This window comes from Ahaetulla prasina, chromosome 8 (genome assembly GCF_028640845.1).
Source record: "Ahaetulla prasina isolate Xishuangbanna chromosome 8, ASM2864084v1, whole genome shotgun sequence".
NCBI lineage: Eukaryota > Metazoa > Chordata > Lepidosauria > Squamata > Colubridae > Ahaetulla > Ahaetulla prasina.
The window spans coordinates 53514869-53537526 of record NC_080546.1 but is presented as its reverse complement, the minus strand read 5'-3'; the positions used below and the strand labels follow the sequence as shown (position 1 = coordinate 53537526).

At 36.9% G+C, this 22658-nt stretch overlaps 1 protein-coding gene across 4 annotated transcripts in view; it reads left to right on the top strand.

The window, feature by feature from the left end:
• The window catches only part of TENM3 (teneurin transmembrane protein 3), a 502165-nt gene that overhangs the window by 262028 nt on the left and 217479 nt on the right, over positions 1-22658 (top strand). For 3 of the 4 annotated variants that reach the window (XM_058192837.1, XM_058192839.1, XM_058192838.1), the window contains one exon: positions 17830-18039. The exons of the other annotated variant lie outside the window; for it this stretch is intronic. In XM_058192837.1, coding sequence (XP_058048820.1) covers positions 17830-18039 — 210 coding nt within the window. The remainder of the gene's footprint in view (positions 1-17829; positions 18040-22658) is intronic. 4 annotated transcript variants of the gene reach the window in all.

Genomic DNA, 22658 nt, shown 5'->3' with positions numbered 1-22658 from the left:
ACATAGAACTTTATGCATTCCAAGAGAAATCTTTCCTATTTTCCCCCATTTATTAAAAATATCAAAGTAAGTAAACTAGTAATTTCAGTCCTTGGCAAGAATTATCAAGAATAATTTCTGCTGTGAAGGCAAAATCACTATAATTCTTCTTTCTCCTGACATTTGAGATTAAGAAGATACCGCAAGATAACTTTTTTTAAAATCAAGACTGTAGCTTAAGTTTCCTCTAAATACTTAAGTTTTCATGCTGTAAGTTAAATTGACATTTATTTAAATATTCATAGCTATTTGTGATTTCTCACTTCTACTTTAGAGACAAGGGAAGTCTACGTTAGTTGCATTGTTTTGCAGCTGAACAGACACCATCTACCTTAGACCTTGCTGGTAAAATATCTTTGTTATCTTCAATCCTCATATCCTCTGCATTGTTTAGAAAATGTCCCGGGACATTCTCTTTTTCAAATCTTCAGTAAATAATTGTGTGGATCTTACCAGGCAGCTTTCTATAGGGTACTTTGCAGTTGCCTTCAAATCAGCCTCCATTATGATTAAACCACCCTACCCAATTCAGAGTTACCAAACATAATTGCTGTCTGCTGTAAGTAACAACACATTTTCCACAGCCACTGTTTTTTAGATCCATTTTAGGATTTTCCAACCTTTACACACCTTCATCAAAATTTTCATCTCCAGATGTTATTGTTAGATTTCTCTTGGTGTTTTTTTTTAAAATACTTTGATAACAGCTCAATAGCCTTTTGCTGTACTCTGAAAAGGTTATTTTATGAGAAATTGCACAAATCCTTAAACTTAACTTCTTTTGTCAGCTACTGAACAACAAACTTTTGATTGGCTATTTATGAACAATTATCAGAAACCATGGCTGGATGCAGTTTGTCTAGAGTCTCAGGAAGTTCTTCAGTTATCATCTAGGAATCAGATGTATCCATTGAAGAGCTGAAATGAACTGACTGAATAGCCCCCTCTTCCTTTTAGAGATTGGTGGCACTGGTCAACTCCATAACAAACAGAAATTGACAAATAAAAGGTATTCATTTATTTCAATTCACACCATGGTGTATATGCTGTAAGCCAAAAACCATGTTTATTCTCTGGACAATTTCATGTGTTGCACCCCTGATATTAGGACAAGCTGTTAGTTGTATGGTAACCATGAATTTCCAAAATGCCTCCAATCCCAAATTCAAGGAAGGCAAGTTGAAATCACACTGAGGCCAAGCAGTTTGGGAGATATGTTGCTGTACAGAATAGGGGTAGTAGAAAAGCAGCATTCCCTATTTGCTTTTTAAACCCAACTTAAAAGAAAGGCTCAGACACAACTATCTGCAGAACTTTACCTTTAAACACCTGCAGATCTTCCGGTATCATTGTTACCACTACACTTCATACATTCTGGGCTTGGGGCTAATGCCAAACCCAAAATCCAGATAAGGAGATTTCTGAGAAGAGAACACCTCCTTCCTCAACCATAACAGGATTCAGTAAAGCTAGCCAGGTCTGTCCTCAGACATCCATAGTCTGATAAAGGGTATAGAGTGGTTTATTACCATGAGGACTGGCAAGCAGCAGCAGCTGCTGCCGCCGCCAAAGACTGACTTCTGCAAGAATTTGGCTCTCACACTGAGGTCTGAAGGCCTGAAGTATAATTGGTCTCAGATATCCAATTTCCATTTCCCCGAGAGCTGCCCACTTTCTCCCTCCATGTGTTCTGTCTATTACTACATCAGTCTTTATCCTTTATTTTATCTCTCCCCTAAGGTCCATTATCTTTAGCCCCCGATCCTATCTGAAAAAGGCTTTCCAATATCAAACTCCATCCCTCTTTCTAACCACTTCAACCAAGGGCGGAATTGACTGGATTATTTAGAAGCTTGTGCAAGAGATTGGAATTGTATCTGTCTTCTTTGGTTATGGTACTTGCAAAAAAAATATTTCCTACAAGAATTCACTCTCACCCATGACTGTAGTGAAAAAAAAATCCTTGATCAGTTATTCTAGGTGCCCACTTTCTTGCAAATAGCACTTTCTCTAATACACCCTTTCCACAACTCACTTTTGCTAACTTGCAGTATTTAACCCTATATTTAATATATATTTAATTTTTACTCCTAATTAATTACTTCTTCCTCTGGTATCAACTCTTGACTAAATCCTTGAAGAAACCTGGTCACAGCTATCTTATTAATAGATTTTAACAACTTTTTCCTATCCGGTTTTAAGTAAAAAACTTCATGACTAATTTGATATTTAATACTTCATTCATGTTCTTTGAAATTAGAGTCGTGCCTTTTATGACATAAGAATATTCTTCTAGCCAGTGATTACTGCAATTGCTAGGAACATTGATATTACTATATTTTTTAGCTTGGTTCTTCTGGAATCCTGTCAAAGATAATCTGCATAATGGGAAGAACAGTATTATACTCGTAGCTCTCTGCTTTTTGCTTTTTTTATTTGAAGAAAAATCAGAAACAATTGATTGAGATGATTTAACATAATTTTCACAGAAAAGGATATCCATGAACACTAAGGAATTTGTGAAGGAAAAGTGGCAAAAGCTGTCCTTTATATTTTGAAATTGATATTTGTGAGGGAAAAAGAGATAGTATGAATTGTCCGGGTAAACTATAAAACCCATTCTGTGATCTCCCCCTGATAATACTGCTCATTATGTTAAACAGTGTTGCTCTTAAACCCTCTGTAGTTTTCATTTTATGTGCATTGGCCTTCATTTGCTGAAATGCTTCAAGTTCACAGCGCTAAAGTCATTTTGAAAACAGGATGTAATTACAAAGGTTTCTTATGCTTACCCACTGCTTTTTGGGACCAATGTAATTATCATTACATGTGGATACTGTAAATTGAATATCCCTTGCCTAATTACATTAAACTCAAGGGTTAGCTGTTTAAGCATCCAAATAAAAAAAGTTCACCCTTTGCTACAAACTGTAGAATTGGTCTGTTAGTTAAGTTGACCTTTAAAGCTCAGCATTTACATGATATTGTCAGGTGTACATTATAAAGATAGCTTATAATGAGATCTGTAATGAGTAACCCAGTTATAATGGACTTTTCTAAAAGTTCATTTATTCAGCGTTTTCTAATGACAGGATGAGATTAAAGTTTTAATCTGTATATGTCAAGCCCTTTTAAGGATTGAATTTCACTGTTCTTTGTTCAATTGCTGAAAATAGTTTAATATTACAGCTCAAGCAGCACAACTTGACATTACTATAAATGTAATGAATTAGCCCTGCTATTTAATCTATTGAAAAAAATGTGTTTACTTTGATGTGTAATTTTCTATCTCTTACTCTAAAAAACACATAGAAAGACATTAACTGTATATGTATTCAGCAACATGAATTCTTTACATTTTTGTGTGACCTAATTTTAGCTGTAATATGCTATGTTGTTATAAATGTGATACTGATAATTTGATACTTTATTAAGAAAAACAGATAATTCTTTTTTCTACAGAGAATTATTATTTGATGGATTTCTGCTTGTGTAGTCATTAAAACATTATTCATAAATAACACCTATTTAGTGTTGTTTTCTGACTTCATTAAAATTATGCCATTCCACAGCTGAAGCTTTTTCCCCCCCAAGTGTACTTCCTGCTGAGTATCTTTTATGAGTTTTCACTTGAAAAACAACAGTCTGCTTTATCTGGGACATGTAGCAAAGCATGCATTATAAAATAATGTTTATATTGTACTGACTAGTATTTCGATGATACAAAATAAGAGTATCAAAATAAGCAGGTAGGACGGAGAACTGCAATAACCTAACAGTTTTGTTTTTTTATGTATTAATCTGCTGTCACACGCTCTTATTATACTCTTAGTATAATTATACTTTGTTGATTTAATTACAAATTATTTTGTCTTCAATATTCTCTGTTAGTTGTAAAGTTATTCATGTTAATATTTCATGTTCTGCAAATTTTATTAAAATTTAACATATGAATATGTATTTTTATAAAATAATGTATTATAAACCTTACATATGGAAATTGTTCATATTAAGTTTACCTATAAATATGGAGCAGTTTCATAATATCAGAAATTGAACATTAACATACCAAAATAGAGAAAGATATGGTAGAGATTTAACCAAAGCTGCTAAGTAGTATTAACAATGGAGATAAATTATTTCATTCTAAGGAAATACAAAGAATTTTGAGACAAACTGGCTCTCAGCAAATACAGTGCAATCCACAAAGTCCTTTTTTCTACTGATTTTTGGCTCATCTATAAGATATAAGGATCCAAAAATAATTTTCCATCTCTTGGTGAGCATCTTGCCTGGAAAACTGTGAAATCTGACCCTACATTGCTAACAATTTTACTTCCAAGTACATTAAATTATAGTGGGGCTTTCAATGATGTAGCCAGATCAGCTGCATATCCCTACCTGTCTATGAAGTTTCTCACCCATGCGTACCCCTACCTTTATTTTCTGCTGTAGTTATTCGATGCGCATGGAATAATGCCAAAATGACATAGCTATGTGATACAAACTTGGTACAGCTAGGTTGGTTGCCTCACTTGTTATAACTTCTACCCAGTTATTTGCTGCTCTGCTTTGGGAATTGCTGACATAGTTCTTCTCACATTCAATTAACAGCTCTATCAAAGGAATTCCATGATGAAGTGCAGTTGCGTTTAAAAATGTCACCAGTGGAAAATAACATTAAACCCCAATCCTCCAAAGTGGACATAGAAACTAAAGCAGAGAAGTGAAACAATGCAAAGCCTTGCTGGAAGTCAGCATACGACTGCATTAGCCAAAGTTAGGCAATATCTGTGCAGGACAAGATACAAAATGTTGGTTAGCTTGCCATACAAAATTTTATTTACTATGATATATACCAGGGACCAACCTTGTACTTTTTAAATCAGTGGCACAAGTTTTCCCAACATTTAAGTTAGGTGAACCAATACATTCTTATTATGACACTGCAGCATTTTACTATATATTCAAGGGCAGAAAGATAGTTCAGATCACAGATGTAACACCTTTCTGTGAGTGCACTATGCATTATATGCACAGAAATGATTGTGTTTGCAAACTAGACAGACTTTTTATACTGCCTTCCATTTAAAAAAAATCTCAATTTAATTTAATTTATTTATTAATTATTAATAATTAATTATTATTTAATTTATTTTAATTTAAATTAAAAGCACTAGGCTAAAACAAAACATACTTTAACAAGTGTTTAGCTTTAGCTTTTATTTTGAGAAAGAATAAGTTTGCAATCTTAAAAGTTTCTTATTACTGGGACTGAAATTCATATAAACTTCAATATTAATATACCTCTATGTATGTATGAGAGGCACAATGGCCCAGCAGTTAAAAACACTGAGATTGTCACTTGAAAACCGATAGAGATTCAAGCGTCACAAGACATGGTGACTCCCATTATTTGCCCCTCCTTCTGCTCACCTAGCAGTTCAAAAGCATGCAAATGTGAAATAGGTACCACTAAATAGGTGGATACCTATTTATGTAGGGAATAGGGAAGGTAGCAGCATTCTGTATGCTTTGGGACATAGTCATGCTGGCCACACAACCATGGAAATGTCTTTGGACAATTCTGACTGCCTCAGCTAAGAAACAGAAATGAGCTCCGCCCACTAGAATTGGGCACAACTGAAAGGGGAAACCTTTACCATTTGCTTTACATGTATGTACCGTGTTTCTCCGAAAATAAGACCCTGTCTGTTGTGGCTCCAGCTCCCCCTGGGCCTGGCCCCCTGCCAGAGAGTGACTCAGAGAGTGAGGGGGAAGGGCCGTGAGGGCTTCCTTCTGCAGGGCCGGCTTCCCTGGCTCAGCTCCAGGAGCCATAGGCAGGCCAGGTGGAAGAGGTGATGAGGCCTCTGTCTCCTGTATCTCCCCTCGCCAGGAAATGCTTCCAGACCCAGCTGAGGACAATCAGTCCTGGTTAGATCCCAGGTTTCATGGACAAGAGAAGCGGGAACAACAGAAGCAGGGGTGGAGCAGGCCCAGAAAGTGCTGAGTCACAGAGCCACACCACACAGGGTATAAAAGCAGGAGGGGCTGCTATACTGCTTCGTGGCGAACAAATCAAACTGCCTAGAGAGAACTTGAGCTGAAGTGCTGTTTATTCCTGACTTCCTGGTTGACATGCTGGCATCAAGAAAGATAACAGAAAAACCTTGGCAGACGCTCGCTGGGTTGCTGCCAGAGCTGATAGTTGCCGTGGACTCAATTGCCAGCTAATTGAGTCATTTCTCGTGCCTCCTGGACTGGGGGGGGGGGACAGAACACTGTCTTATATTTTTTTGGACCCTGAAATTAGGGCTTGATGTTATTATTTTGGGGGTGTTCTGTCTCCTTCCCCACTTCAGACCCACGAGCTGGCCTTCAGCCAGTGGATTCACAGCTCTTACCAGTCCTGGCAGAGAAATCGCAGCTGCCTGCCAAAGTTCAAACAAATGACTCACGTAGCAAGACTTTCAGCTCTTTTTGAAATGGTTCAGAAAGCTAAACTTTTGCTTGCCGTGGAGTGACAGCAGCCCCAAAGCTCCTTATATATCCTGTGGGGAGCCCCACCCTTCCTTTTGATGATGCCATCTCTCTAATCTTCTGAAGCGCGGGTCAAGCCAAGCTTGATTATTATTATCAGCTGGGTCTGAAGGCGTAGCCTGGGGAAGGGAGGAATCGGGATGACGGCCTCATTACATCCTCTGACTGGTCTGGTTCTGGCTCCTGGAGCCGAGCCAAAGGAATCGGTGCTCCCGAGGTAAGCCTTACCGGCCCTTCCCCCTCACTTTCTGAGTCACTTTCGGGCATGGGGCCAGGTTCAGGGGCTGGAGTCACAACAAGGGGTGCAAGAGGCGGCGAGCGTGACCACCTCATGGCTGCTGCTGTGTTGCACTGTTGTGGGAGTGTAACACAGCAGCTCATCAGTTGTTTGCTGGGGCAACCAAAGGTGGGAATCTCCCTGGCATTCTTGGCACTCGCTTGCCTCCCATCCATCCCCCTTGCTTGCAAATTCCCACCCTGTTCCTGCCTCTCCACCAGGTAGCCTCCAGCAGCCCCAAACACTCAAAGCCTGCACCTGCCCGGCTCCCTTTTCCACAGCACACAGCTCTTTATTGAGGGGGGTGGCATGTGGGGCAGAGAGATGCATGGAGGAAGACGGGGCTTGCTCCTCTTGCCGTCTCTTCTCCCCCCTGCTCACCAGGGGCCAGGCAGATGTGTGACACACTGCCTTGCAGCAGGCAAACACATAGGGTAAAACCAAACTTCTCCCAAGTTCGAGAAATTTGATTGAACTTGTGAAGTTTTTTTTACCCTACATGTTTGCCTGCAGACAACAGTGAGACACGTGACAGAACTGCAAGTCAGGTAAGATGACTCCACGTGCCCCAATGGTACCGTAACAGCAGCCTGGCTACTGCCCTTCCCCACCATCTCTTTGTCGAAGGGGGTGGCAGGTAAGAGGGGGAGAAGTGAGACGCGTGGAGCTTGACGGGGCTCCTCTTGCTGTCTCTTCTCCCCCTCTCGCTGGGCGTGGCAGGGCTTCGTGCCCTGCCCAGATTGGATGCAATTTGGTGGTGGCAGGTGGGGAGGGGTGGGGCTGGGGAGACACGAAATGTGCGTCTTACCTGCCTTGCAGTTCTATCACATGCCTCACCTTTGTCTGCAGGCAACACATTGTAGGGTAAAACCAAACTTCTCGTGAGTTTGAGAAGTTTGATTGAACTCGTGAGTATTTTTTTACCCAACAACGTGTTTGCCTGCAGACAACAGTGAGACATGTGACAGAGCTACAAGGCAGGTAAGACACATCTCACATATCCCCAGCCCCACCCCTCCCCACCTGCCACCCCCAAATTGCATCCAATTTGGGCAGAGGCAGGAAGCTCTGCCATGCTGGGAGAGAGGGGGAGAGGAGACGGCAAGAGGAGCGAGCCCTGTTTCACTCCATGTGTCTCGCTTCTCCCTCACCCCCCTCGATAAAGAGCCTGGCACTGTGGAAAAGGGAGCTGGGCGGGCGCAGGCTTTGGGCATCTAGGGCTGCCGGGAGTTGCCCGGTGGAGAGGCAGGAGCAGGGCGGACATTTGTAAGCAATCACTTCCCCTTTGCCTTCTCTATCAAAAGCGCTCCTTGGGCGCAGCCACTTTTGCAGCAGGAGACTCGTGCCTTGCACCAGATCGCTTGGCCTCCTGCTGCAGAAGTGGGCACCATTCATGGCAAAAACGGCCATGCTTGCTGGAGGCCCCGGCTGGAGCGGCACCCATGAGCAGCTGTTCCATGGATCAAATTGCCTGCTGTGACTGTCACCATTAGGTAAGGTGGGTGCAAGACGTGTGGGGTTTGTCGCTTGGCTTCTGGCTTCTTTTGCAGCCACAATTGGCTGCAAAAGCGGCCGTGCTTGCTGGAGGCAGCGACCTGAGCGGTACCCGCGAATCAGCTGTGAATGGCAACCCGATCCAATTAAGGGGCCGAGAAGCCTTGAGGTGACCAGGGAAGGGAAGAACTTCCTCCTGTGCTGGCCACGACCACCCCGTTACTAGGGCTTATTTTGGGGGGAGGGCATTTATTTACGCCCACCCCAAAAATCAGGCTTAGGCCTTATTTTTGGGTCATGCCCTATTTTCGGGAAAACACGGTATATATTCAATCTCAGTGCTCTTAGTATCTTGCATTATACAAATAAAATTTCAAGATACCTCTGTTTTAAATTGACTTTAAGCTAGACTCTATTTTTACTTTTAATTTACAAAATAAAACTGTTCTAAAATAATTTAACATTCTTATGATACTTGTAATTTCCATGAAGTAGCTCCGGTAAACCTCTTTTTATTTCAGTTTAAAAGAGTTTTCCGTGTCGGTCTTTTGATACATTATTTATATGTCATAAATTGTCTTAATATAATGATAGATTCTAAAAGCTGTGTTTGGATATTACAAATGTTTTTGAAATGGACTTCATAAGTAAACTAATTCTACAATTTTGTGACCCAAATCTTAAATTTTAAAAAAGGATTATTAAATTGTAAACTGTCAAGTTCAGCAATTTTTTAAAGCTGTGCAAGGTCTATATAGTACATAATGGAATGCTGCTAACAGTAGAAATGTAATAAATGAGCATCGCTACTTTAAAATTTTAAACCATTTGCTAGAGATTCCTGATACAATTTTCCTGGGACATTTTCCTCTCTTGCCTGTCAGACAGAAGTTCTCACACCTTTTCACAATGACCAGACTCATTTGATGAGTAGATTGAGTAGATCAGATCAAATGTTTTACTTTGAAAAGTGAAGCCTTGTCGGTATATTCAGCCTAATCCAAGCATCAACTGTGTGGGATTGTTTTACCTCTTATTGTTTAGATATTTCTCAGCTGCATTTTTCTTTCAAGCTAGTTCCAATACAATATTTAAATACCTTTTCTAGAATAGATTTTTAGGTTCATATACAAGAGCTAATTAAGAACATCAGTGCTGCCATTTCACAAATTCTCTAAACTTTTTGACTATAATCTGTTTCGTATAAAACTCCATGTATCTAAACTAAGCCACTTTAACTATTTCTTCCTGCTTTTTATCCCTCATTTTCATATGCTTCTGCCTCTTTTTGGCCAGATGCTGTTGAAATATATGAACTTGTGTAAAGTTTTCACATCTCCTTTTCTTACCAATTTCCTTTTTAGGACTCTTTATCTGCTGAACAGCAGATTTTAAATTATTTCTACAGCTGAAGAGGTTGTAGAAAAAGTGCTTTTAAGGGATTCTGACGATTCCAGCTGAATTGCCTGATCGCCAGAACCCTTTAAAAGCCTTTTTTTACAGCCTCTTCAAGCGAAGAAGTTGTAGAAAAAGATTCTTTTAAAAGTAAAAAAAACCCCAGTCACATTACAACCCCCCCCCGCTACGCCCATAGAACTGGTAGTAATAAATTTTACATTTCACCCCTGTATAGAGCCTTTAGGAACAGCAGCTGGAAGTGCAGTTGCTCATAAGATTAATAAACAGAGTTATTTGTTCCCTATGTTCCCTATGGCCACTAGTATTTATAATCAGATGTTAATTGTACATAAGTATTAAAATCTGTAATTAGTTCAGTGCTATGTGTAAATGTTGTCCACACTATAACATAGATGTGAGAATTAATTATGTCAGAAAAAATGAGGTCTATAACATGAGAAGAGGTTACATACATCTTTGTGTTAAAACAAGAGAAATAAATTGAGTCAAGTATAGATAGGTGAGAGGAAGAGAAAATTGGGAAAGTTGTAGTTAGAAAAAGTGGTAATTTTTAATAAAAGAGATGAGAAACTCAAGAGAGATTAGATGTAAAGGAAATGCATAGCTTGCAATAAAAAGGTATTGAGCAGTATAATGTACAGTACTGTATAAATGCAAAGCTATAGTTAGATTTGTTTTCTGTTATTTTGGCCTTAAATTTTAGTCACTGCTACTTATTCGTTACACTTTGCATAATGCTTATTGCTCAAAACAGAGTAGTCTGATGGGTTTGAATGAATTGTGATGTAGTTGAGAATATTCAACCTTCAGAAAGAATGGAGAATATACTTAACCATTGGTATGTGTGCTTATTCTAGACTTTATAGAAAAAGTGCATTGGAATTGACAATGAAAGGTGAGTTTTTCCCCTCAATGTATGTTGTTTGGAAGATACATTTAATATTAGATATTTCCTAACAAACTTTGCACATTTCTAAGCCTTTTAGCTCAATTATTGTATACAGTTTGTGGTTACATCTTATATGTGTTTTATATTAAAATGGTTCTTTCAATGTTATACAAAAGAGATGGGAGAATGTACTTGTTACAGATTAAAAAGTGTTTAAGAAATATTTTTTATGATAGGCAAGAATATTTTAATAATATTCTGACTACATGTTTTTTTCACTATAAACTTTTTGAGTACTATATAATTTTAAAAAATACATATGTTTATATTTTAGTTCTCCTGAGTAATTGTGAATTTGCTCATGCGAAAAAGACCATATTTCCTAGCTACCATATTACATTTTAAAATATATAAGAATATAATGTCAGAATCAAGTATACTGGCTTATTAGAAAAGGTTTATTCTTTTTTTAAAGAAGCTAACATAATTATATTCTATGCATAGTCCAAGATTATGGTTCTTCTGTATTTTACTTCATGAGAATGGATAGTGAGACAATTTGCAATTATTGAAATTTATATGAGTATACTACTCTAGATGCCATGATGGACTGAATTTTATCTAAGATATTTTACTGGCTCCAAATAAGACAGAACGATCAGTTGATAAAATATCTATTATGGTTAGGAGTATTTCTTCTCTGAATTATGATATTTTTAGTCAGGGAGTACTACTAAGAATTGTAATGAAAAATTAGGAATTGTATTCCTAATATTTTTCCCTATCGGTGGCTGGTGTGACAGTTGTATCCTTTCTTAGGAGTTTAGTCTGGTTATATAGATTTTCATCTGCTTAGTTTGTAATTTGCTAAATTTCAGGAGAGCAAAAGGCTTGCCTGAAGCCTTCAGGCATTCTTGCAGTCCTCAGGTTGGGCACAAATTAAGTTTTTGGGATTGGTTGCTTGGTTGCTTGCATTCTAGGGAAGTTTTAACTAGCAAAAGGAGTTTCTTGAATCTATTAGAAGCTTAAGATGCACATTATGTTCCCTAACCCTGTATCAGATTAGCTCATCCTTTAATTTTTCCTTAAAGCTCATTTATCTTACAGCTCAAAGTTCCAAAAATAGACCATTGGCCCACCTATTATGATTTTCCTTTTCAGCTGTTCTTCAGGAAGAAATGGCTGCAGTTTTCCTCCTTTATCGGTAGAGGCCACTGAAATATTGAAAAACAGGAGATTATGTGCTACTGTGCCCTCTACAGATGAAAGCAAAAGTGCAGTTTCTTTTGTATGTATATGTGATCAGTACCAACACCCTGTGAGCAAAACATACACCAAAAAAAATCAAATACAATTTTAAGATTGTATAATGTAACATAATGTTACATTATGTTAACACATTTGGTCCCTATGCACATAACCAGGTCTTCAAGGCCTTACAAAAGATCAACAGGGACAGGGCCATCCTAATCTGTGGAGGAAAATGTACCAGCTGGACCAAATTGTACAGATAGAAAGTGGTAATATGCTATGTTTCTTTTAAAAATGTTTTAAGAAATGCTTCAGGTATCACATAAGAAAGTATCTCACTGCTGTTCTGCAAGGTAGTCTACTTTTTTACATTACTTATTTACATTGTTTTTCTCTTTTTATTTGCATGCATGTGTTTATAACCTTAATTTTTTAATTTTATTTTTTTTAAAAAATATAACATTGTGTTATAATATTTGTGTAAACAGATGAATAGTGGCATCACCAGGATAAATTGTCAAAGAATTTCTTTATCATTATTAATTGAAGTAGCTAATGTTCCAAAAAGAAATAAACTAGACTGAAAAGCTTGGAAGATTCAGGAATGAAATTGCTGTATATAAAATAATATTTGGAAAAAACTCTGAAGGGTAGTTTTTATATTCTCTTAAGATCTCATAAAACACTATTTTAGTTTTAATCAAAAGCAATTGTAAATAATTAGTCAGAGAACCTTTAAAGAAGCTGGCTCAGAATGGAAAGATTCCTAGGTTTCATAAGGTTGTTTTTTTAATGCAAGAATTGTCTTCTTTATCTATTTACAAGTAAAATTCTCATTGTTATGAACTTTGAGTGAAATGGTTATCATAAGGCAACAATTTTTGAACCAAAGTACCTCAAATGAGCTAACTTACAAAAGGTATCCCAAATATTGTACTCATGAGTCCCAAGGGAATGAAATTTGAGGAAGCTGTGCCTGCTTCAGTGCTACTATGCTGTTGCTGCAGTTACATGATCTTCCTTTTTGACATTAGGAGCCAGGGCAGTGCAAGGGTTAGAATGCAGTATTGCAGAATAATTATTTCCACAGCCAGGAGTTTTATTCTGATTAGCTCAAAGTTGACTCAACCTAACTGATTGTATGATATAAATGGAATAAGATGAAGACAATGTTAATAACTAAAATATAGGAGGGGAGATTTGAGAAATATACATAATAAATGAGAAAATCGGGGTTGTCTGGACACCAGAAATATTGAAAATAAATACAGCAATGGAGAGAGATAAGAAGAAGGAGAGAGATGGAAAGGGAGAAGGAGGGAGAGAGAAAGAAGAAAGGGAAAAGGAGAGGAGGAAAGGTAGGGGAAATAAGAGTAAGAGAGAAGGTTAGATAGGGAGGAAGTAGGGTGGAGGGGGAGAAAGGAAGGGGAAGTAGAGAAGGAGTAGGAGAGAAGAAAGTAGGTAGGAAGAAAGGAGAGAGGGAAAGAAGTGAGAGGAGAAGAAAGGACTGCTGTGAAAAGGAAAAGATGAAATGGAAGAAAGACAACCCCGAATATATTTGAATATATTAGGATAAAAACTGAAATAGTTAAAAAAAAAGAACGAAAGGGAATGAACACGAATAAAAATGGAGAACTTAGAACTTGAGAGCGAAAGAAGATGTGACTTAATAAAATGAGCAAGGAAATATTACGAAATGAATAAAAACTATGAAAAAAGAATATTTTGGCAAAAACTTTAACTAAGTAAAATATATTTGAATATATTGAATTGTATAAGATATGATATGGCCAATACTGTGTTCATAAATTATGTATGTGTGTAAGGGGGGAAACTAAAAAATCAATAAAAACTTGTTCTAAAAAAAAAAGGTTGACTCAACCTTCCATCCTTTCAAGGTTAGTAAAATGAGGATCCAAACTATTGGGTGCAATGTGCTGACATTGTAAACCACTCAGAGACTGCTTTAAAGCACTATGGAGTCTTAAGTGCTGTTGGGAAGGGAGGATTCTGAAGCTCCCTGCCAGCTTCCCACAAGGAAAGTTTATGGGGAAGCCAGAAGGAAGCAGAATTTGTTCCCAGTCCCATTGCCTCTTTGCCCACCCACAGTGATTCTGTTTCTCTGTTTAGGTAAGGTAAGGTAAGGAAATATCTCTCGACAGGGCACAGGTTGTCTGGTTCTACTTAATTGCTTATAAACAACGTCAACAAAGACATTATGGAGGTTTTTTTTTACTGGCCCATGCCATGCACCATGAAATATTAAATAAAATGCAAACCCTAACACATTTCCTTGTGTTTAACGAGATTCCTATTTCATTCTGTCTAACTGTGCGGGCTTTCTCTTAGAAACAGAACAATTTGTTATCCTTTTTTTATCCAATTTGTTATGCTTTTTTATAAGCAGCATTGGGATGTCAAGTTAGTCTAACTCAGGGGTAGTCAACCTTTTTATACCTACTGCCCACTTTTGTATCTCTGTTAGTAGTAAAATTTTCTAACCGCCCACCGGTTCCACAGTAATGCACTGTGTATCATCATCTGTGCATGCCTCTTGCGCATTGTGGCTTGGGTTTGGGGGGAAGCGCCGGCTACCAGCTCTGCTTGTCTGTTACAGCTGGGTGGTGTGGGGGGAGATGCGCGAGCTATTCTGGGATGAGGCTCTTTTGTTTGCGATCACACTCTGGTGCCATTTAGTTTCACTTACGTAATGTGAACTAAACTTATGCACAGGCGATACAAATAGTATATTTTCAGAAATTTTAATTGTCACGAGGAATTTTATGAAAACCTAATGAAAATATTTTTAAATAATGCTATGAAATTTTTTTTAAAGTCAATTAAATTTAAAAAAAGGAAAGTGCTTCAGTATCAGACAAAACCCCTACCGCCCACCATGGAAAGCTGGAATGCCCACTAGTGGGCAGTAGGGACCAGGTTGACTACCACTGGTCTAACTGAATATGCATTAGACACTCCAGCAGGTTCACTTCCTCTTTACCTTTAACATTTTAGAATATTTAGCAGAAAAAGGTTCACAGAATTCATTGTTCTTTTCAGTTGGAGATAAACCTCAATCCATTAAAATGAAATTTAATTAACCTAGTTTGATCAAATAATTGGCTTAAACATTTATAAAGAAAATAATTCTGAACTTCCAGTTGGCTGTTTTAGTTAACTTCAGTCAACACTTGCTTTAGCTTTTTGATTTCTTTTACCCTTTTACTGTAAGATTACAGTAGATATTCAGTGAAGTATTAAGGAATTTAAGTTTACACTTTGCATAATTGAAAGGAATGTATATGATTAATGTTACTTAGGGAACTATAGAAACTTGTTCTTTTTCTAGACATATTTCAAACCAAATAAAGAATCACAAATATGTAAAAAATGAAAAGATTTGAAACTAAAAATAAATAACAAGATTCAATACATGGGGTCTAGTACAGAGGTGGTATTCAACAGGTTCTGACCAATTCTGGAGAACCGGTAGTGGAAATTTTGAGTAGTTTGGAGAATTGTTAAATACCACCTCTGACTGGCCCCGCCCCATCTATTCTCTGCCTCCCGAGTCCCAGCTGATCGAGAGAAAATGGGGATTTTGCAGTAACCTTCCCCTGGAGTGGGGAGGGAATGGAGATTTTACAGTATCCTTCCCCTGCCACACCCACCAAGCCATGCCCACAGAACTGGTAGTAAAAAAAAATTGAATCCCACCACTGGTCTGGTAGTATCTCTCATGATCACAATCTGAGTTTAGGAAGAATGATCAAAGGAAACTGAACTGACTGCAAAAGAAAGGTAGAATCTTTTCATGGGATTGGTAATGGAATATAAAAGAATCAGAAACTCACTATACATGCTCAGGATGAACTAAGGATGCAGTTGCAGCAAAGGTATCTTATTTTCTGGTGTGGGTATTGGAACATTGTTTCTTTGGAAGCAATACTATTGCTGTGAGTTCAAATATTGACCATATTATTTCTTTTCACAAGACTGATAGCATTGCACGCTCATTGGTGAACATGCAATTTCTCCAGTATCTTAGATATAAAATACAGCTATCTAGATTTTAGATACAGCTACAAACATAAGTTATCATTGAAAATTCATTGGAATTCATAGGTACCTGAAATCTTTTAAGTATATTTTTGACAAGGTTTAATTGGTCATTAACCATTATGCTAAAAAATAACAGAGTACGTATCCTATAATTAACATTTGTCTGAAGAAGTCTCCATTGTAACAAATGTGTAATAACGAATGATCTCTAACTATCCTAACTTAGGTAATAAGTGTTTGTTAGCGTATTTCCCAGAGGGAGAGATTCACGCTAAATACAATGTTTGCTCAGTATTAAAGCAGTTGATAACAAGGTCTGTGCAGTTACAAATAATAGTGCTTTGTGTGCGATCTGCCACAACACTTTTCAGTAATGCTATTTGCATGTAGGCTTTTAATTAACATATAACTGTCACCACAGGTTGACTACAGAAGGCTCTTGTATCCAGCAGAGAGATAAATGCCAATGTCACGTTACATGGGTTGGATAGCATACAGGAGGTCTATAATATAAAATGGATTTATAATTAAAAGCTACTCATTACAAAGTTATAAAAGAAAGAATGCCAGCAACCTGGCAATTTCATAGTAGAAGAGTATCATATTTACCTGAAAGGAAGATAAGCTTAAATTTAAAATGATTTTTCCTCCAAAAGTAAGAATTGCAGTAAAAACCACACCTCTAGGATCGAGTATATAGTCCTGGCCAGCATGCTTCAAAGAATAATTCATATAAGCTGATCAGGAAATAGTCGAAAGAATTGGTTATATTTTAGCCTTGGGAAAATTGATGGGATTATATTCTTCAAAATAGCTGAAAAGGAGGATGGTACAGATGCTTAGAGTATATTTTCTGTCATTCTGCAGCACACAACTTGGAATACTAGCTTTAACTTAAGGAAGAGAGATTTCTCTGGGTTGATATTTAGTTTTTCCCCCCCCCCAAGATCATAGCTTAATGTCATTTTAGAAAATCCATTCCGAGAAATACTTTTCTAGTTTTCTTTATTTTGGCAGAAAGATCTTGTTTCTTGTTCAGCAAAGAAAGTCTTAAAATAATCATACCTGGTCCACCTTCTCATCCTTCTGTTCCTCTGGCAGTTCTAGCTCCTCAATTTGTCATCCATACTGAGCTTTGTCTCCCCTCTGCCACAATCTGGAGACCCCAATACCACTTCACAGAGTACATCAGTGAACAGAAATTCCTGGAGGATAATACTTTTCAGAGAGAGAAGATTCAAGATACCAACTGTGTGGCCCAGCCAACTAGGACCACTGTTGCTAGGAAACCCACCAGGTCAGGTGACCTGGCAGTTCCTTTTTCTTCAAGATCTTCATCCAGCTTACAAGTCTGCAGCACTTGATGGACAGCATCCTGAAACCCTAAAAAATGTTGTGCAAAACATTATTTGTGTGCAATTGATAGATGGAAACTTGATAATCCTGCTATAACCATTCTGCCATTTCTTGGCAAGGCAATGAACATTAGTTGTATAATTATTTAACCTATGAATCTAGAACAAGACCATCAAGCCTCAAGATTCATACCCAAATTAGTATTTTTAAACTGAATGAAAATATGATGGAAACATGAAATGCAACAAATGTAACAAACTTTTTTAAAATGCAACATATACAACTGATTTCTGCATTTAATTATTTAGGGAATGAAACATTTAATAAAGATAATCCCTTCCACAATGAATTTTAGAAAACTGTAAACGTTTCCATCACATACTATCATAATTTTGTTTAGCTATAATTTACCAAAATATTTTTTTAAATAATTACACGAAGGTAAGCAATTTCTGAACTATTGTGTGTGTTATCCTATTTTTTTTTAATATTTTTTCCTCAGGTCCTCCCATGCCATCTTCTTCATCTAGTCAATCCGTTATTGAACATTTACATTCCCCTCCTCCATCTCCAAATCTCCATGACAACCAGAGATGGTTGCTAAGTACTAGTGCTATCCAGCCAGTTCAGGACTCTGACACTGATGAGGACTATACTGCCAGCTCTTACCTAGTACAGACCGGTCCTGTTTCAGTTTTTGCCTCAGGTCATGGTAAGAATAGGACATCTTGTCCATAGTTTTTCTATTGCATCTTAAAATAAAATACTCTGACAAAACATTAATTGTTTTTACTTTATTTTTGAAAACGTATATGAAATAATATAAATTTATTTTATTTATTAAACAGAAAAAAGTAGGAGAACTGAATTACCTTTAACTTTTCCAATATTAAAATAAAAAATACTAATCTAGATACAGTAGAGTTCTAATTAGAGCAGGAGATATTCTTAACTATAGAGATTTTTGGAACTTGTCAACATTTGTCTAACAGTACTGTTCAATGTCTACTCAGAAGTAAACAGGATTACATTAATTGAGGTTTATTCCCTGTGAAGTTTGTTTATAGTGACAGCCTTAGCTTTTATAATTTAAAGTAGACCTTTCAGAATGTTTGCGATCTAAGTTAGTTACGACTAATTAAAGTTCTACTGCTTACAGTAGGCTTATATAGGTACATACTACCTGACTGAAAGGAACAGGTTTCTCTGCTCAATTCTCCCCAAATTTTCTTTTTTAGATCCTTAGAAATGCCCTACAAAAAACCAGTAGACTCTCTTGAGAAAAGGGGCATGGAAAAAGGAAAGGAGATTTTTGCAAAATGAGTTACATATTTTATCTAAGAGTTGCTTTAACATGTAATATATCTCCTTTCCCCAGTGTAGAGCTCACCTTATTGAAGCTTCCACAATACTGTATACATTATTTTCAGGGGACCAGCAGGCTGCCATTGAAAAGAATGAGGGAAAAACCTGTCAAGCTGTCTACATGTGCCTACATCTGTATCCAATATCATAACTTTCATAATGTTCATAATTGTTGGAAGTTAATAAGTTTAGTAAACATAAGTATTTGTGGAAATTCCAATTCAAGTATTTTATCTTTTGTACATGACAGTTCTCAGAAGTTTTATAATTCCATATAAAGTATTGCTTTAACTGATCATCTATTTTCTTCTAAAAAACAGACATCCTAGAAAATCCAGCACTGAAGGAATATTTGTGTCATCTTTTATCAATCACAAAGAACAAAGAAAATAATGCTGCAACTTTGAGTTAGATCAGTTGTTGTTTGTTAAATGGTTTCATCTTTTACTGCATTATGCTATTATTAAGAGCATATAATCAGGCCAGTAAGGGATACTTAATTTATTATTTCCAATTCAGCACTACTAAGTATAATTTTCCTCCTAATAATATTGCATTCAGCTAAACAGGGCTGTCAAACTCACGTCATCACAGCGGCGTCACATGACGTATCCGGACTTTTCCCCCCTTCACTAAACCGAGTTTGGGTGTGGCCAGCACATGCTCATCCAACCCGTGGGCCGGGAGTTTGACAGCCCTGCGCTAAACAGCACACAAGACAACAGGTTTTTTTTTTAATTCAACCAATCCCAATATTTCAGGAATAGCTAACTTTTGCTTTTAATGTATTTATTCCAACCCTTGTTCAGTAGTAGAATTAAAAGGAACCTCAATAATCATCTAATCTTATTCCTCATTCAGACTAGAATTTACTAAAGCATTTCATAGATCTAGCTATCCAATCTCCGTTTAAAGTCCCCCAGTGAAAGTGAACATACCAGTTTATGAGGCAAGCTATTGCATTTATTGGTAGCTCTTACCATAAGAGAAAAATAATGCTAACATCTAACTTGAATCCATCTTTCAATGTTATTTCAAATCATAGGTTGTGCTCCTGGTCCTGGCAGATAGTAGATAACAAAAAATTTCCTTTTTTGTATAACAATTCTTTAGATATCTGAAGACTGTTATCTTATTTCTTCTTCTAAGTCTTTTTTCCTGCTAAACCCATCTAGTTCCTTTAACTGACATTATAGGATTTAGCTTCCAGTCCCTCATAATTTTACTAGTCACTTTTGAACTCATTTGATGATGTCCATTATAGATTGTAGTGGCTAGAATTGTAATGTAGCCTGATCAGAGTAGGGTGGGGTAGGGTCAATTACTTCTATGAACTATGAAGGAGGTCACTTATAAGACTAAATTATTGTATTTGGTGATCATCTGGAAATATTAACTGATACGAAATGCAGCAGCCTGTTAGTGTTACTATCATGCTGAAGGAGGTACAGTGCTAGTGTATTTTCTAATACAATTCAAGATTCAGATTAAATTAAATCCATCAGGGACTGGGTATTTCTGATATTCTCTTTCCAAAATAGACTCTGTCCACGCAAAGAACATCTTACAAATATCCCTACTTAATTTGAAGTATTTTGCATTCAGCTAAACAGGGCTGTCAAACTCACGTCATCACAGCGGCGTCACATGACGTATCCGGACTTTTCCCCCCTTCACTAAACCGAGTTTGGGTGTGGCCAGCACATGCTCATCCAACCCGTGGGCCGGGAGTTTGACAGCCCTGCGCTAAACAGCACACAAGACAACAGGTTTTTTTAATTCAACCAATCCCAATATTTCAGGAATAGCTAACTTTGCTTTTAATGTATTTATTCCAACCCTTGTTCAGTAGTAGAATTAAAAGGAACCTCAATAATCATCTAATCTTATTCCTCATTCAGACTAGAATTTACTAAAGCATTTCATAGATCTAGCTATCCAATCTCCGTTTAAAGTCCCCCAGTGAAAGTGAACATACCAGTTTATGAGGCAAGCTATTGCATTTATTGGTAGCTCTTACCATAAGAGAAAAATAATGCTAACATCTAACTTGAATCCATCTTTCAATGTTATTTCAAATCATAGGTTGTGCTCCTGGTCCTGGCAGATAGTAGATAACAAAAAATTTCCTTTTTTGTATAACAATTCTTTAGATATCTGAAGACTGTTATCTTATTTCTTCTTCTAAGTCTTTTTTCCTGCTAAACCCATCTAGTTCCTTTAACTGACATTATAGGATTTAGCTTCCAGTCCCTCATAATTTTACTAGTCACTTTTGAACTCATTTGATGATGTCCATTAGTCAAATTGAGAACTTGTTTTTCTTCAAGTAGCCTATGAAAGTGAAATCTTCATCAAAAATACAAATTTTGGATGGGTCCACGTCCTAAATTATAGTACAGGAATGGTTTCCACTTTGAATTAAATTCCATGCCATGTGTTTAGGGGTCATTTGAAGTCTCATATCTGTTTCTTCATGTGACTACTACCCTTTCAGAATTGCCATTGGAACAAAGTAAGAGCCAGATGGTTTATGACAAAGGGTAGTTTATACAAATATAATAAGTACATTCTTCTTCACATTAAATTTCAAACTATTTTCCGCATCAAATTCCTTAAACCAACAAGCACCAACCAGCATTTCTACTATATCATCAGATTGGTTTAGGGTGGAGATGTACAGTTGTATGCGAAAGTCAAGGCACCTCTAGCCAAATTGTTTCAATTAATTCCTTAGCAAGATAGAAGCAGGAACAGAAGTTTGAACTTTATTTTAGTCTGGTTTTATAACATCTCTTTTAGCAGAAATAAATATTTTTGCTTTTAATGTATTTATTCCAACCCTATAGTTTATACAAATATAATAAGTACATTCTTCTTCACATTAAATTTCAAACTATTTTCCGCATCAAATTCCTTAAACCAACAAGCACCAACCAGCATTTCTACTATATCATCAGATTGGTTTAGGGTGGAGATGTACAGTTGTATGCGAAAGTCAAGGCACCTCTAGCCAAATTGTTTCAATTAATTCCTTAGCAAGATAGAAGCAGGAACAGAAGTTTGAACTTTATTTTAGTCTGGTTTTATAACATCTCTTTTAGCAGAAATAAATATTTTTACATACCGTATATACTCGAGTATAAGCCGAGTTTTTCAGCACATTTTTTGTGCTGAAAAACGTCCCCTCGGCTTATACTCGGGTCTATACGGCTTATACTCAAGTTTTTTTTTTAAAGCCCTCGCTTATACTCGAGTATATACGGCTTATACTCAAGTTTTTTTTTTTTAATTCAACCAATCCCAATATTTCAGGAATAGCTAACTTTTGCTTTTAATGTATTTATTCCAACCCTTGTTCAGTAGTAGAATTAAAAGGAACCTCAATAATCATCTAATCTTATTCCTCATTCAGACTAGAATTTACTAAAGCATTTCATAGATCTAGCTATCCAATCTCCGTTTAAAGTCCCCCAGTGAAAGTGAACATACCAGTTTATGAGGCAAGCTATTGCATTTATTGGTAGCTCTTACCATAAGAGAAAAATAATGCTAACATCTAACTTGAATCCATCTTTCAATGTTATTTCAAATCATAGGTTGTGCTCCTGGTCCTGGCAGATAGTAGATAACAAAAAATTTCCTTTTTTGTATAACAATTCTTTAGATATCTGAAGACTGTTATCTTATTTCTTCTTCTAAGTCTTTTTTCCTGCTAAACCCATCTAGTTCCTTTAACTGACATTATAGGATTTAGCTTCCAGTCCCTCATAATTTTACTAGTCACTTTTGAACTCATTTGATGATGTCCATTATAGATTGTAGTGGCTAGAATTGTAATGTAGCCTGATCAGAGTAGGGTGGGGTAGGGTCAATTACTTCTATGAACTATGAAGGAGGTCACTTATAAGACTAAATTATTGTATTTGGTGATCATCTGGAAATATTAACTGATACGAAATGCAG